The sequence below is a fragment of the Protomyctophum bolini genome, assembly GCF_963924005.1.
Source record: "Protomyctophum bolini genome assembly, chromosome: 22".
Taxonomy (NCBI): domain Eukaryota; kingdom Metazoa; phylum Chordata; class Actinopteri; order Myctophiformes; family Myctophidae; genus Protomyctophum; species Protomyctophum bolini.
In genome coordinates this window covers 30,959,893-30,976,071 of record NC_137883.1, presented here as the reverse complement: position 1 = coordinate 30,976,071, position 16,179 = coordinate 30,959,893, and the positions used below count along the sequence as shown (strand labels likewise).

Below are 16,179 nucleotides of genomic sequence, written 5' to 3'. Positions count from 1 at the left end.
GGTCTGTGATTGGCTCAGACAGATCAGGGTCCCAACCACCCAGGTGACCCCGTGACCCGACAGAGCCAGCATGCTCACCAGGTACCTAGAAGAAGAAAAGAAAGAAAGGAAAGGTACTATGTTTACCCTGCAGGGTAACTGGACTAAGGAAAGGAAAGGTACTATGTTTACCCTGCATGGACTAAGGAAAGGAAAGGTACTATGTTTACCCAGGGTAACTGGACTAAGGAAAGGAAAGGTACTATGTTTACCCAGGGTAACTGGACTAAGGAAAGGAAAGGTACTATGTTTACCCAGGGTAACTGGACTAAGGAAAGGAAAGGTACTATGTTTACCCAGGGTAACTGGACTAAGGAAAGGAAAGGTACTAGTTTACCCAGGGTAACTGGACTAAGGAAAGGAAAGGTACTATTTTTAAACTGCAGGGTAACTGGACTAAGGAAAGGAAAGGTACTATGTTTACCCTGCAGGGTAACTGGACTAAGGAAAGGAAAGGTACTATGTTTACCCTGCAGGGTAACTGGACTAAGGAAAGGAAAGGTACTATGTTTACCATGCAGGGTAATTGGACTAAGCTCAATAACTTGTTTACAGCCAGGCCCTGCTCATAGAACATTTCATGGTAGAGGTTCAATGCCTTGCTCAAAGGGCACTTCAGCGGTGGTAATTTTAACGTGCCGGTCCGGGGATACGAACTATAGCGACCTTCAGATATCAAGACCGCTCCGCAAACCGTTCGGCCTGCCCCGCTGCCCCCCCCCCCCCCAAAAAAAAACCCCCAAAAAAAAACATTCCCAATAACTCCCGAATCCATTCCGTCAGAATCCGAAATCCAATCAGAAAAGCCCTGTCTGATCTGATTGACAGCCCATATATCCAATAAGAAACGTCCTATCTGATTGTATTAAACGACATACCCTCTATACCAGCTATAGGTTCTCAACCTTTTTGGCTCTCATGACCACTGGCCGTGTGTGTTAGAGAGGCAGGGGCTGAAATCCCGTATGTGGGCATTTTTGGACAAAAATAGCGAAAATAGCAGATCTACAAGCTATGTGGAGAGCTTGTAGATCAGCTATTTTCGGGGCGCAACCCAGCACTCTTTAGCTAGCGGAGATGCAGGTGTAACGACATGGATTTATAACACATTTGTTCAATGCAAAATACTTTGACCTGCTCCCACAGATAAGTGGAAGTTTGTGTCAGTGTGGGATTGTGTGTGTTTGAATGTTAGCTCCATGGGTGCTGACCATCACTTAATAAAATGATCTGTGAACGTCTATAATGTCTATCTGTGTTGAACGGCCGAGGAAGAAATGTTGGCCTGCTGAGTGACGAACAGTATAGAGATAAAGGCTTTGCTCTCTGAGGGCTCCAATGCGACACGTACTGTACGGTATATTATATTGCACCAAAAAATACAATCTGTGACATTTGGAGCACAAGGATCGTCCTCAGACTGTTGAAGTACATCTCATCAACAGAAGCCTAAACCACAGCAATACTGTGTTCAAGTTCAAGCAGACTTGGGAAAAAAAAGCTATTCTCCTGAACGCTGCCTTCCTTCTGGCATGGCATGGGAAGGAGAGGAGAGGAGAGCATTTAGCATCTCGTTCACCATGTAGTGAACACGCTGTATTCGTGGTCTGGAGAGGGCAGTTGTTTTATACAGACGGGTTAAATGGCAGGGGCTGAACTGAAGCCCCCTTTGATGTCTATGTGTGCACGTGCCCCCCCGCCCCCCCCCCTACCTGACGGCGCCCCAGGAGGCGTGGGGGGTGCGACAGACGGCCATCCTCCGGGACAGGCTGATGTCGATGGCCATCAGGGAGCTGTAGGCGATGTTCCGGAAGGTGGGGTTGAGCTGCATGCAGTCCTGCTCCGGGGGGGCCCGGCTGGGGGCCCCCCCCTCCTCACCGTCCGGGCCCTCCCTCGCTTCCCTGTGGGGAACCAATCGGAATCAGTCACATGCCAACACATTACATTAACACAGCATAACCCGTTCTGACCTGAGATCAGATTCTATCAAATGTTCTTCTACATCCTGACAGTTTTCTGAAAAAGCTATGTTTCTATGTCAGTCGTTCTTCGATTTTCCAAAAAATAGCAGACCTATACAAGCTCGTAGCGCGCCACTCGGTGGCGCGCTATGAGCTTGTAGATCTGCTATTTTTAAATAGCTAAAGCATAACATGATGCTAAACTGCTAAAATGGGATAAGAGAGGTGATGGAGCAATCGGTGTATAAATGTATGACAGGCTGTACCTGTCCTCCATAGCGCCGGGCCCCTGCGGAGGCCCCCGGGGGGGCCCCTGGTGGCCGTGGTGGTGGTGGTGGAGTCCCTTCAGGCTGTCCCTGCTTCGTGGCCCCCCGGGGGGGCGTGGCTGGTTCAGGGACATGAACTCTGGACGGTTCAGCGGGCTGCAGGCCGAGGCCCGGGGCCGACAGCGCCCCCCCTGGCCACCGGCAGGCATGGCGTGTCTGTCTCTCTGATTATATGTCTGTCTGTCTCTCTGATTATATGTCTGTCTGTCTCTCTGATTATATGTCTGTCCGTCTGTCTGTCTGTCTGCCTGCCTGCCTGCCTGCCTGCCTGTCTGCCTGCCTGCCTGCCTGTCTGCCTGTCTGCCTGCCTGCCTGCCTGCCTGCCTGCCTGCCTGCCTGCCTGTCTGTCTGCCTGCCTGCCTGCCTGCCTGCCTGCCTGCCTGCCTGCCTGTCTGTCTGTCTGCCTGCCTGTCTGTCTGTCTGCCTGCCTGCCTGTCTGCCTGCCTGTCTGCCTGCCTGTCTGCCTGCCTGCCTCTAGGAAGCGAGTATCTCTACTTCTCAGCGGGAGTTCTAACTAAGCTCTCTCCTTAAGTGTGCGTTCTCATCTAAACGTGTTGTGTTCATTTCAAGTGTGTGTGTGTGTGTGTGTCGTGTGTGTGTGTGCGTGCGTGCGTGCGTGTGTGTGTGTGTGTGTGTGCCTTCCTGCGTGTACGTGCCTGCGTGTGTGTGTGTGTGTGTGCTGTTCTAAGTGCGGCAGAGCGAGATGTGAGCGCAGCAGATCAGGTCTCGTTTCTCGGAGAGAAACTCACCGCTAAAAATAAACCCATGGATGGCCTTCTTTCTTCTTTCTGCTGCTGCTGCTGTCTCTGTGGCCTGGCAGCCTGCTCCTCTCACTGGATCACTGTCTCTGTGGCCTGGCAGCCTGCTCCTCTCACTGGATCACTGTCTCTGTGGCCTGGCAGCCTGCTCCTCTCACTGGATCACTGTCTCTGTGGCCTGGCAGCCTGCTCCTCTCACTGGATCACTGTCTCTGTGGCCTGGCAGCCTGCTCCTCTCACTGGATCACTGTCTCTGTGGCCTGGCAGCCTGCTCCTCTCACTGGATCACTGTCTCTGTGGCCTGGCAGCCTGCTCCTCTCACTGGATCACTGTCTCTGTGGCCTGGTAGCCTGTACTCACTGCATCGATAACTAAACTAACTGTCTCTGTGGCCTGTTACTCTGTAGAGTCACTGCATCACAACTAGTTACTAAAGTAACTATAGCTCTATGTGGCCTGGGGGTGTACTTGTACATCAAGCTGCCTCACGCTACAGAAACAGGAGACAGGCTCCTGCCCCCTATGGGCCTCATGGCTCGGCAAGGCTACTTACTTGACTTATAGGTTCATTTGCGGGCAGAGTGTTAGAGAGGGAGGGGCTGTAATCCCGTAAGGACACTTTTGGACAAAAATAGGGGGGGGGGGGGAATCGCAGATCTACAAGCTCACAACGTGTTGCGCTGCGACGCGTTGTGAGCTTGTAGATCAGCTATTTTCAGGGTGCAACCCAGCACTCTTATAGCTAGTGGAGATGTGGTGTGTAACTAACGACATGGATTTAGAAACTAATTTGTTCAACGCAAAATTGCTGCGTTCAAGTTCAGGAGACTTCAGGAAAAAAAGCAATTCTTCTGATTTGTACAGAGTTAACAGTTAACACAGAGTTACACACCCATAAGGGTACTTTTGGTCCCAACTATCATTTAGCTGAGGACCCCCTGGAAATCCCCCAAAGGACCCCTAGGGGTCCCCGGACGCCACTTTTGGGAACCCCCTTCTTTTACACATCATAACATGAACTGATGAACACCTTTGGAATCAACAACAAACCACTGGCAGTGAAGAGACCCGGAACCCCTTATATCCTCCTTCCACGTTCCTGCCCGGACAGTATTAGTCGACGCACCGTTGCCATTGGATGCATATAAACAACACCATCTCCCGTCGGGAGGATAATATTAATAACAACAACAACAACAACAAGTACAACCACCAGGTTAAAGTAAAGCATGGAGCGGAACAGAACAGCAGAGGATCAGATTCAAGACCAGGAGGAACTCCTCGCGGTGGTTTTTCACTCGTTTGGACAGTTAGCATCAGTGAAGCTAACAGGCTAGCTCCTACAGGATCAACAACAGCTGCAGGTGAAATAAATCACTGCATGGTTCCCAATAAAGTGGGGGTCCGGGGACCACCCCAAAGGGGTCCTTGAGGGAGTTCCAGGGGGTCCCCATAAGCTAAATGATAGTTTGGAACCAAATAAACCAGAACTCACTATATATGCTGTATTGCTCCGATCGTACTCCCATACATCAATTACTGTGTGGAGGTATGCATGGGGGAACAACTATCCAGCCAATATTCCTATACTTCAAAAAAAGAAGCCATAAGAATTGTCACCCAATCTGATTATTATTACGCACCAACCAACCTATTGTTCATTCAATTAAACACCCTAAAACTCCCAAGATATAGTAGATCTAAATACCGCAATAACAATGTATAATAAAGGCATACAATCACCTGCTCCCGATCGGCTGTATCCAAGAGCTGTTCTAGAGAGAGAGAGAGAGAGAGAGAGACGCTACAACCTAAGAGGCACTTCCATATTCAAACAAACAGATGCTAGAATAAACATCAAAGAGAGAGAGGTGCATATCGGTCAGAGGGGTCAGAGGTCAGAGGGGTCGAGCTGTGGAACGGATTGGATGACGAACTAAAAAACTGTACTACAATAAATAAATAAAATTGTATAGATCAAAAATAGTAGATACATATTATAGAACATTGATATGATGTTTTGCTTTCTCGTTTTGTTTAGTTGTTTTTGTTCTTTTTTGTCTTGTTCCTGTTAACTGTATTGTCCTGTCTGTCTTTGTTTTTGTTTTATGTTATGTTTGTTTGTTGTATTATTTTACCTATGCCATTTATCTGTCAGAAGGGTACAATTTACAATTTAGGCATTTAGCAGACGCTCTTAATCCAGAGCGATTTACATTAAGCAAGAACAAAAAGCATGGGGAATACATCACATAAAAACATTTATCATGAAACATGTGTAAGCTAAGAAAGTAACAGTGGAATATCTATAATGAAATAAGCTATACATCTATACTACTATGATATACATTATGTACTATGACGTGCTATGACTACATACAATGCACTTATGCTGTTTACATAACATGCTATAAGTCTGTATCAAATGCTATCTAAGTCTACAGAATTGCTATCTAAGGGGGTGGGGTAAGTGCTATGGGCCATGATGGAGTCTGAAAAGGTGGGTTTTCAAACTACGGCGGAAGATTGGGAGTGATGCTGCAGTTCTGACTGCAATGGGAAGTGCATTCCACAGTTTTGGAGCCAGAAGGGAGAAGAGTTTGGGACGTGTGGAGCGTTGTCCCGGCGTTTTTAGTGAGGGTACTTCCAGCTTCCCTGCGTTGGCTGATCTGAGTGAGCGGGAGGGTTTGTAGGGTTCGATCATACTTGCAAGATATGGGGGAGCCATACCTTTGGTTGCTTTGAATGCCAGCATCAGAGTTTTGTATTCTGTGCGGGCAGCGACCGGGGGCGGGAAGGGTAGGCACTATAAGCTTAGGCTTCAGCCTACACCTTTTTGGTCCATGTTTCTTTAAAAAAAGAAATGAATAAAGCAGGCACTGTTATTGATTTGTTATAATGACCAAAATAAATAAACTCTACCTATACCGTTATGGGTCTGTAACTCTGAGAGTGTACACATAGAACTAAATGGACCCTTATATGAGTCTGTAACTGAATGTAATTTGGGGGTCTCAGAGATAGAAATGCCATTGAAATGGGGGTTCGTAGGACTAATGCATGTCAAACTGGGGGTCCTTGAAATTAACCGGGTTGAGAATCACTGCTAGAGCCGTAGAACTTTTCTCTCATGGGGGTCCCTGGCATATCTCTTCAAACGGGGGTCCACGGGATAATTAGTGTCAATTTGGGGGTCCTTGATATAATAATACAAAATTAAATAAACATTAATAGCTCTGGTTCCGTAGCCTTAAACTTTAAGGCTACGGAAGCAGAGTTATTAATGTAGTCTTTGTGTGGATGTGTGCACACTGCACATGCATTGAGCCTGTCAGAAATAGCAAAAAAACAAGTGTTTTTTCTAACACGTTTTAGTGGTAGATCTTGGCAATTGGGAATAAAATGGGCTCTTGGGCTTGAAAATGTTGGTTACCACTGCCTTAAAGGGATAGTTAAGATTTGTTTTAATTAATTTGTATGTCTTCCTCCACCACAGCAGTAGCAGTAAGACCGGATCTAATGGACCTCCCACTGTAGCCTCGGCCGGGAGGCGAACCCAGGTCCGTCCACCGTTCCAAAGGCAACAGTACGTCACCAGTCCACTGCAGCACCGTGTAGCCTCTGATGGACCACCCTGTCCCCCTCGAACCCTCGCCCTGCGGGGACCACCCCGTGGTCCCCCTCCTCGAACCCTCGCCCTGCACGGACCACCCCGTGGTCCCCCTCCTCGAACCCTCGGCCTGCACGGACCACCCCGTTGTCCCCCTCCTCGGACCCTCTCCCGCGGAGCGGTCCGTCTCGCCCAGAGCTCCGCTGGCAGAGAAGGCGATGTCGGAGGCGTTCGCCAGGCTGCGCTACAGAGACGTGTCTCTGCTGCTCTGGCAGCAGCAGCAGGCCTCCATGCAGGTGAAACTATAGGTGTTATTTTATTAACATGTTAATAAGTGCTGCTCTGGCAGCAGCAGCAGGCCTCCATGCAGGTGAAACTAGAGTTTTCATTTTATTCATGTTCTTCTTTCCATTTGGCTTAAATGTAGGCGATTTATTAGCCCTGAAACATGACTGCCATGATGATTAATTGATTATCATGACAGTCATGAAGTAACTGCACCCTGCTTTTGGCGCTCGCTACATTTACAACCTTTCCGTATATATAAACATTCGGAATTCAATTATAAAGTACTCACAATTTGTCCCACGGGTGTTAGTTAGTTGCAGCACCAGCGATTAGAATTGCTGCATCCCGCGTTGTTTAATAAAAAGCATTTTTGTCCGAGCGCCCCGGCTACTTTTTTCAAACGGGGTTCGTTTGGGAAATCCACAGTTGCACACCGGGAGCGCACTCGCCTATTAGTCTGTATTGGCAGGGCGGTCAGCGTGCCGATATCGAACACACCGAGTGCCACCCTCCTCCCGACCGATAGGGGCGCGTAGTTGAAAGCCAATGGCAAAATAACAGCTCGGATAAAAATGCTTTTTATTAAAAAACGCTGGATCTGCTACTAACTAACACCCGTGGGACAAATTGTGAGTACTTTATATTTGAATTCCGAATGTTTATATATACGGAAACGTTGTAAATGTAGCGAGCGCCAAAAACAGGGTGCAGTTACTTCATGACTCTCGTATGAATACGAGAGTCATGAACCATGGCTAGCGATTTATTAGATTTGTTTTAATCAAGTTGTTATAAGATATAATTTCTATGATCTCAATTTACACCCAAACAACCTGAACTTAAGTGATCATTCAGTGGAGTTTTCTACTGAATGTTAAAAGTTATTTTGGGGTGCAATTTGACCTCCAAAGAACCTCACACTGTCTTCACTTCCAGAATCTAAATAGATGTATTTGTCGAGCAACCTTTGAACGACAGAAACGTTGCTCAATAAATCTAATTCTGCCCGTGTCGTTTTCATCGACTAAAACTACGACGAAAAATGTTCGCAGACTACCTTTTTCCACTGACGAAAACTAAATGAAAACTAAGCTACGATGACTAAAACTAAGACTAAATATACTGACAATTTCGTCAACAGATTAAAAATGAGACTTAAAATGTTAGGAAGGGACTAGTGGACTATACGTCATTTTACACTTGGTTGCATGCTGAAAATAGCAGATCTACAAGCAATATTATACAAAACCTTTTCATTTATATGTCACGATCGCTTTAACTTTTAATAGTATTAGTTAGTTAATGTCATTGTTTAGGTGTGTGTGTGTGTGTGTGTGTGTGAGAGAGAGAGAGTGATGTGTGTGAGGAAATGGCATCGCTTTTAAGTGTTAATTTTGTATTTATCGATTTTAGTCAGGGGGGGAAGAGTCCACAAGGTCAGGAAAAAAATGAGCAGATCTACAAGTTCACATGAGGCCACCATGTGACGTGCTGTGAGCTTTGTAGATCTGCTATTTTCTTTCAGTTAGGTTTTTGTGAAGAAAACAAAAGTAAAACTATAATAATTACAGCTGCAGTTGTGTTCCTCCACCAGCAGGCGGCGCCACCGCTCTCCTACCTGAGCCGCAGCCAGTCTGCGCTGTACAGTAACTATGGCAACCAGCCTGTGGTGGTCCGGGACCGCGCGGCTGCTCTGGGGGCCGGAGCGGATCGCCCAGGACCCGGATCGGGATCCAGCGTCTGTTCGCTCATGTAGATTCATTTAAGACACTTGCTTCAGGAGCTGCCCCGGATCTGGATTCTGGAAAAGACTGGATCCGGCATCTGTTCGGGCCATGTAGAGATCAGTGGTGGTTCCCAAACGTTATTATGTTAAGGACCCCCTGGAACTCCCTCAAGGACCCCTGGAACTCCCTCAAGGACCCCACTTTAGGGAACCACTGCTGGGCAGGTGCTGGACGCCGGAGCGGTTCTGCCCGGATCTGGATTATTTTTGCTCGAGACCCAAAAGACAAATTTCAACAAAATAGTGAGAAAAAAAATAGCAGATCTACAAGCTCTCAATGCATTGCACATCTGCTATTTTTTCCACTACTTCTTAAAAGTGTTATTAGATTATTTATCTTTTTATGTTTTGAATTTATTTTGATTTTATTTTATCAAATTCCTTTTGAAAAAAGATTTTAAAATACAGATAATTCTGGGGGTCCTTGACGTGAAAAAGGTTGAGCACCAACTGACATAAAAACATTGTTTTTTTTCTGGAGAACTGTCAGGATTTTGGACCTTCATGACAAGACTTTTCAGGCATCCCACAAACTGAGACCCTGTCTGTCCCACATTGTGACTGACAGGCATCAGTGTGTGTGTGTGTGTGTGAAATGTAATGTAATCTTTTTAAAGCTATATAAATGCATCATTTACGGTTCATGACGATATGATACGATTCAATGATTTAAAACTATTTAGCAAAGAAGTTAAATCTGTGAAGCATGATGTGGACAGTGTTAAACAGTGCAGGATTTAAATCTGTGAAACATGATGTGGACAGTGTTAAACAGTGCAGGATTTAAATCTGTGAAACATGATGTGGACAGTGTTAAACAGTGCAGGATTTAAATCTGTGAAGCATGATGTGGACAGTGTTAAACAGTGCAGGATTTAAATCTGTGAAACATGATGTGGACAGTGTTAAACAGTGCAGGATTTAAATCTGTGAAGCATGATGTGGACAGTGTTAAACAGTGCAGGATTTAAATCTGTGAAACATGATGTGGACAGTGTTAAACAGTGCAGGATTTAAATCTGTGAAGCATGATGTGGACAGTGTTAAACAGTGCAGGATTTAAATCTGTGAAGCATGATGTGGACAGTGTTAAACAGTGCAGGATTTCTTAAGGGAAAATGTATGAATGTTGATATGAATAATTAAGTAAACCGTGATTCTCTGGCAAATGCATAGACATGTGACATGTGACACCGTGTTGTTTTCGTCGACTAAAACTGAGACGAAAAATGTTCGTCGACTACCTTTTTTCACTGACGAAAACTAAATGGAAACTAAATGAAAACTAAGCTATGATGACAATTTCGTCAACAAATAAAAACTAGACTAAAATGTCAGGAAGGGACTAGTGGACAAGAGATCCAGTATAAGTCATTTTACAATTAGTTGCATGCTGAAAATAGCAGATCTACAAGCTCACAACTCAGAGAACGTAGAGTTATTTTTGATCAACGATCTACAGCATGGAATAGTGGACAAAATCTTATCCAATGACGAGAAAAAATAACAGGCCTTGATATCAGTGTTGGATTTTAGTTTTAGTCAGTCTCTTTGAATACCGGTAGTTTTCATTTAGTTTTAGTCACATTTTAGTCACCTGGAATGTTTTAGTGTCAGTCTAGTTTTAGTCGACAACATTTCATAAGATTTTAGTCGACTAAATCTACAGTTGATTTAGTCAAACAAAATATATTTTGGCGGGCCTTGATGCTATCGACAGTTTTCTTCACTTGCTGAAAATAGCAGATCTACAAGCCCGCAGCGCGACACATTGTGAGCTTGTAGATCTGCTATCTTCAGCATCTAACTAATTGTAAAATGACTGGATCTCTTGTCCACTAGTCCCTTCCTAACATTTTAGTCTAGTTTTTATTTGTTGACGAAACATATTGTCAACATATTTAGTCTTAGTTTTAGTCATCATAGCTTAGTTCTTATTTAGTTTCCGTTCGTTTTTTTGTCAGTTTGTTTCGTCTTAGTTTTAGTCGACGAAAACACTGTTGAAAACCACTGCCAGAGAGACAGAGAAATAGTGTTATTGCCTGAAGTATTCAGATTATAAAACGCCATATTTAGTTGTTAACGTTCAGATATTTACTCATTAAAATATTTAATTAATATCTCATTAGTAATTTAACCAGGGTTCCTCCAATGTGAGGTACTGCAGCTCTGTGGTACCCCCTAGGGGTAGTTGGAGGTACTACTGTGGTAGTTCTTTTTTAAATTAATATGTGATTTATTTTATTTGTCCAGTCTGTATGATAGAGTATGTTAATAAATACATCATTTCTAAGGTTGTGGTTGGTTGTATTTTGTGTCCCTCACATGTTCTCCCCGTGTCCCCTAGGGTAGGTACCCTCACATGTTCTCCCCGTGTCCCCTAGGGTAGGTACCCTCACATGTTCTCCCCGTGTCCCCTAGGGCAGGTACCCTCACATGTTATCCCCGTGTCACCTAGGCCTAGGGTAGGTACCCTCACATGTTCTCCCCGTGTCCCCTAGGGTAGGTACCCTCACATGTTCTCCCCGTGTCCCCTAGGGTAGGTACCCTCACATGTTCTCCCCGTGTCCCCTAGGGCAGGTACCCTCACATGTTATCCCCGTGTCACCTAGGCCTAGGGTAGGTACCCTCACATGTTCTCCCCGTGTCCCCTAGGGTAGGTACCCTCACATGTTCTCCCCGTGTCCCCTAGGGTAGGTACCCTCACATGTTCTCCCCGTGTCCCCTAGGCTAGGTATCCTCACATGTTCTCCCCGTGTCCCCTAGGGTAGGTACACTCACATGTTCTCCCCGTGTCCCCTAGGGTAGGTACCTTCACAAAAAAACATGCAGTAATCCTGGTCTCTAAACTGCCTCCCCCTGGCCAGCCGGGGCGCCTGATGGAGGGGAAAGGAACTGGTCGGAATAACGTGTTCCTTCCACGCGCTACGTCCGGCCAGGGAAACTCCCACCTGTCAAGAGTTAAATTATTGTTAAACATCTGCATTTCTTAATCTAACTCATGAATCTACACAATTATTGCGAACGCAGTGAGCACGTGCGTGTAACAGAAAATCCAAGGTGTACATTTCGGGGTTTTTTTTTTTCATGTATTTATGTTTTTATTTATGAAAACAAAGGAACTCAGAAAATACAGAATCCCCAGAAGTAAAATTACATCAAATATTTCACTTGTTTTTAGTTTTTTTTCCTTTCATTGTTTTTTGTTTTGTTTTAATTGTCTCGTCTGTCTGTCTGTCTGTCTGTCTTTGTTCCCCTCATACATACATACATACATCCGTCTGTCTGTCTCTCTCCGTCTGTCTGTCTGTCTGTCTGTCTGTCCTACGGCTAATCCAAACAGCTAATATACAGAGTGCTCAAACATAAAAACATACGCAAGAGAAATAGAACAACGGTCGATCGGAGTGCATGCAGATACATAAAATATTTTTTTTCCTTTCTTATTAAAATACAAAAATTAACTATTATTATCATCGTTATGATCAGCATTGATTGAACCATCAACTAAAACAGTTTTGTTTTTCTTAACGTGGTGAATAGCTCGTCTCGCACGGGAATAACCTGTCTGTCTGTCTGTCTGTCTGTCTGTCTGTCTGCCTGGGAGTTCCAGCTAAAGGATAGTTTGGAACCAAATGGACCCTTATGGGTCTGTAAGTCTGAAGTGTGTACAAATGGAACCAAATGGACCCTATACCGATTAACCCAATTAATACATCCATAAAAAAATAAAATGAATGAACGGTACAGCCTGAAGGCAGTCCCGCCCCCCTTTCATGACTGGTCGAGACCCAGAAGTGAACTCCTCCTCGTTCATTTTCAGGTTTTTCAAAAAGTAATTTATTTAAAGACGTTTATACGCCGCGGACAAAGACAACTCGACTAGGTGACACAAATCATGACAACAAACACAATGTTTTTTGGGGCCGAACAACATAATTACAAAGAAGAAATTAAGACAACAAAAAACCTGCCGTTTTTTTTCTTCTTTCAAATTATTTGTTCGGCCGAAAAAAATCTCCATTTTGGCTTTTTGTACGACGCTTAAAAAGGTCTTTGAATAAATGCTTTTTTAAACGTCTACGAGGAAAACCAACGGGGCCTCGTGGTGGGGGAGGGGCTGCGACACTATTCATAGTCCAGTTTTCGGTGGTCAGTAAAAACAGAGAGAAGTGTCGTGTGGGCGGTGACCATGATGATGTCATGTTGTAGTTTTAATCACCGGGGTGTGATGTCATGTTGTAGTTTTAATCACCGCGGCTCTGTGATGTCATGTTGTAGTTGTAACCACCGCGGTGATGTCATGTTGTAGTTGTAACCAACGCGGTGATGTCATGTTGTAGTTTTAATCACCGCGGCGCGGCTCTGTGATGTCATGTGGTAGTTTTAGTAAAAACACAGAGAAGTGATGTCATGTTGTAGTTTTAGTAAAAACACAGAGAAGTGATGTCATGTTGTAGTTTTAGTAAAAACACAGAGAAGTGATGTCATGTTGTAAGTTTTAGTGAAAACACAGAGAAGTGAAGTCATGTTGTAGTTTTAGTGAAAACACAGAGAAGTGATGTCATGTTGTAGTTTTAGTAAAAACCACAGAGACGTGATGTCATGTTGTAGTTTTAGTGAAAACACAGAGAAGTGATGTCATGTTGTAGTTTTAGTAAAAACCACAGAGACGTGATGTCATGTTGTAGTTTTAGTGAAAACACAGAGAAGTGATGTCATGTTGTAGTTGACCGAAAACCGGACTATGAATAATAAGCCTTAATTTGGACAGAGAATTATTAATCATCGATGTCGGGAAGTCCCAAATAAACATTATTATTATCATTATTATATTATAACCTTTTTGTGTTATTTCCTCCGTATAAAATAACGGCCCTAACTTAACTTAACGGTCAGACAAAAAGTAAAAAAAAAAAAAAAAAAAAAAGCATCAAAAGGAGCAGATCTAACAGCTCACAGCGCAGCGGGAAGCAGCGTGTTTGGAGCTTGTAGATCTGTTATGTTTTGCTGCCGTCCAATTTGAAAAAAAGTTTAAAAAGCTCACAACACACTGCAATGCGTTGTGCGCACAAAATAATAATCATAATAATAATAATGAAATACAAATAATGATAAAGGCATTATCTTTGAAGCGGCCCTACAACCGCTGCACATAGTTTATTTTTTAATCATTTGGGAGTATTCTTTGTGTTTTTATAGATATATTGGATGTAGATATTATTCACAGGACAGAGCAGTGTGTGTGTACGCTATATGAGCGCTGCCGTTTGTTTTTTAAAAGATTTATTTTAGCCGACAAAACGAGTTATCAACAAACAAACAAACACACAACCTGGAAATAAAAATATAAACTAAAGAAAAAGAAAAAAAAAAACTTAGTGTTGGAGGAGAAAAAAAAGAAGAAGAAGAAAAAATAAAGTAAATTCCATAGATCTTCTTCCAGGAGGCTGTTGTTGGTTCGGCTTTTTTTTTTTTCTTTTTGCAGAGTGGCTTCGTTTCTCTCTGACCAATAGCAGGGTTTGTTTACTTATCTCTGACCAATAGCAGGGTTTGTTTACTAACAAGGGGAGGGGGAGGAGGGGAGGGGTTGTTAGCCATTCATTGGATCCGTTATTCTGACATCTTTGAGAGTCCTTGGTTGACCTCACGTGGGGTCCCGGGGACCCCCAGGGGTCCTTGAGGGGGTTTCTAAATGGACCTTTATGGGTCTGTAACTCTGAGGATACAAGTGGAAATGGTTCCATTTGTACTCTCAAGAGTTTAATTAACATAGATTTTATAATAATATAAATCGAGGGTCCCAGAGATAGAAATGTCATTAAATGGGGGTCTGTAGACTAATTCATGTCAAACTGGGGGTCCTTGAAATTAAACGGGTTGAGAATCACTGCTAGAGCCGTAAAAATCCTCTCTCATGGGGGGGTCCCTGGCATGTCTCTTCAAATGGGGGTCCCTGGCATGTCTGTTCAAATGGGGGTCCCTGGCATGTCTCTTCAAATGGGGGTCCGTGGGCTGATTAGTGTCAATTTGGGGGTCCTTGATATGAAGATGTTTTAAAACTCATCGGGCGCCACTAAGACCTCAGCGCTGTGGGCTACCACCGGGTGGCGGTGGGCTACCGCCACCACAGGGAATACTCTGCCGTTTCTGGTCCCCCAAAACCAGCGTTCATATTTTAACCGCGCGGTAACGACGACTTAGTATTGCGCCGCCATCTTTGCCCCATAGCATTGTGTACGAGCCGCCATCTTTGCCCCATAGCATTGTGTACGGGGCCGCCATCTTTGCCCCATAGCATTGTGTACGGGGCCGCCATCTTTGCCCCATAGCATTGTGTACGGGCCGCCATCTTCGCCCCATAGCATTGTGTACGGGGCCGCCATCTTTGCCCCATAGCATTGTGTACGGGCCGCCATCTTTGCCCCATAGCATTGTGTATTACGCTTTACGAAAAATATTAGAGACTATTATGAATCAATAAAAAGCTCCAAAACACGTTAAAGACGCCGCAGGATTTAATGAAAAAAAAACGTGTAAAAACCTTTACAGGTCTGTAACTCAGAGTGTAACACATGGAACCAAATGGACCCTTACGGGTCTGTAACTCTGAGAGTGAAGGCTCATACATAGTCTAGATTTTCGGTGGTGAGGTGACCACCGAACTACAACATGACGTCACTGAGCCGCGGTGAAGAGCAAACCACCGCCACCGCTCCAGCCCTTCTCTCTGTTTTTACTCACCACCGCTGAACGTTGTTTCAGCTCACCACCGGAGAGGTGTTCACCTCACCACCGCAGCGGTGGTCACACCACCGGAGCAGTGGTCACCTCACCACCGGAGCGGTGGTCACCTCAACACAAGAGCGGTGGTCATCTCACCAGAAGAGCGGTGGTCACCTCACCACCGAACAACCAGACTATGAATAGGCCTTAAGAATAACGGATCTAATATGTATAGGAGGGAGAGGGGGGGGTTGTTTGCAACTTCTCCCATGATGCATTGCAGCAGAGGTTTTGTGGAATGTTGACAGAGGCGTGGCTGTCTCAGAAGAACAACTGTCTGTCTGTCTGTCTAACGGTTGTTAATGGTATAACAGGTCTGTCTGTCTGTCTGTGTGTCTCTCTGTCTGCCTGCCTGTCTAACGGTTGTTATATGATATAAGGTGGGGATCCAGTCTTCTTCTTGTTAGTTGGTGGTTGAATTGTCGTTGCTTTCCTGTCTGTCTGCCGTCCTGTCTGTCTGCAGTCCTGTCTGTCTGCCGTCCTGTCTGTCTGCAGTCCTCCAACAACCACCAGCTAGTAGCTAAAATAAACAGCTCCCAATATTTACATTGTCTGTGTGTGTGTGTGTGTGTGTGTGTGTGTTGCGTGCGTATGTGTCAAAGAAACATTCAGTGTTTGTCTGTCA

General features: G+C 44.7%; 2 protein-coding genes and 1 long non-coding RNA gene across 4 annotated transcripts in view; 2 read left to right on the top strand and 1 right to left on the bottom strand.

Moving 5' to 3' along the window:
- The window catches only part of plpp7a (phospholipid phosphatase 7a (inactive)), a 17,972-nt gene extending 1,958 nt beyond the window's left edge, over positions 1-16,014 (bottom strand). Inside the window, exons 1-4 of the mRNA XM_080755255.1 lie at positions 15,916-16,014; positions 2,267-2,634; positions 1,752-1,940; positions 1-85 (exon numbers count right to left, since the gene is read on the bottom strand). The exon at positions 1-85 is cut by the window's left edge and continues 37 nt beyond it. Of these exons, the coding sequence (XP_080611381.1) occupies positions 1-85; positions 1,752-1,940; positions 2,267-2,475 (483 nt within the window). The 5' untranslated portion in view covers positions 2,476-2,634; positions 15,916-16,014. The remainder of the gene's footprint in view (positions 86-1,751; positions 1,941-2,266; positions 2,635-15,915) is intronic.
- brd3os (BRD3 opposite strand) lies at positions 6,687-10,532 on the top strand. Of its 2 annotated transcripts, none has more exons than XM_080755258.1 (2): positions 6,687-6,990; positions 8,580-10,532. In XM_080755258.1, exons 1-2 carry the CDS (start codon positions 6,709-6,711, stop codon positions 8,736-8,738), a joined length of 441 nt encoding a protein of 146 aa, XP_080611384.1. In that variant the 5' UTR covers positions 6,687-6,708; the 3' UTR covers positions 8,739-10,532. The 2 variants fall into 2 exon arrangements, with proteins under 2 accessions (XP_080611384.1, XP_080611383.1); XM_080755257.1 differs by having other exon boundaries at positions 8,577-10,532.
- On the top strand, positions 13,127-14,095 carry LOC308309429. The gene is made up of 2 exons (XR_013963397.1): positions 13,127-13,157; positions 13,427-14,095. It is a non-coding gene; the product is annotated as an uncharacterized lncRNA (long non-coding RNA).
- Positions 16,015-16,179: the final 165 nt, after the last annotated feature.

Excerpts from the sequence above, each read along its gene's own strand:
- brd3os (XM_080755257.1), top strand. The coding sequence starts at position 6,709 with ATGGACCACCCTGTCCCCCTCGAACCCTCGCCCTGCGGGGACCACCCC. Across the intron at positions 6,991-8,576 it reads AGCAGCAGGCCTCCATGCAG|CAGGCGGCGCCACCGCTCTC; the intron begins GTGAAACTATAG and ends TTCCTCCACCAG.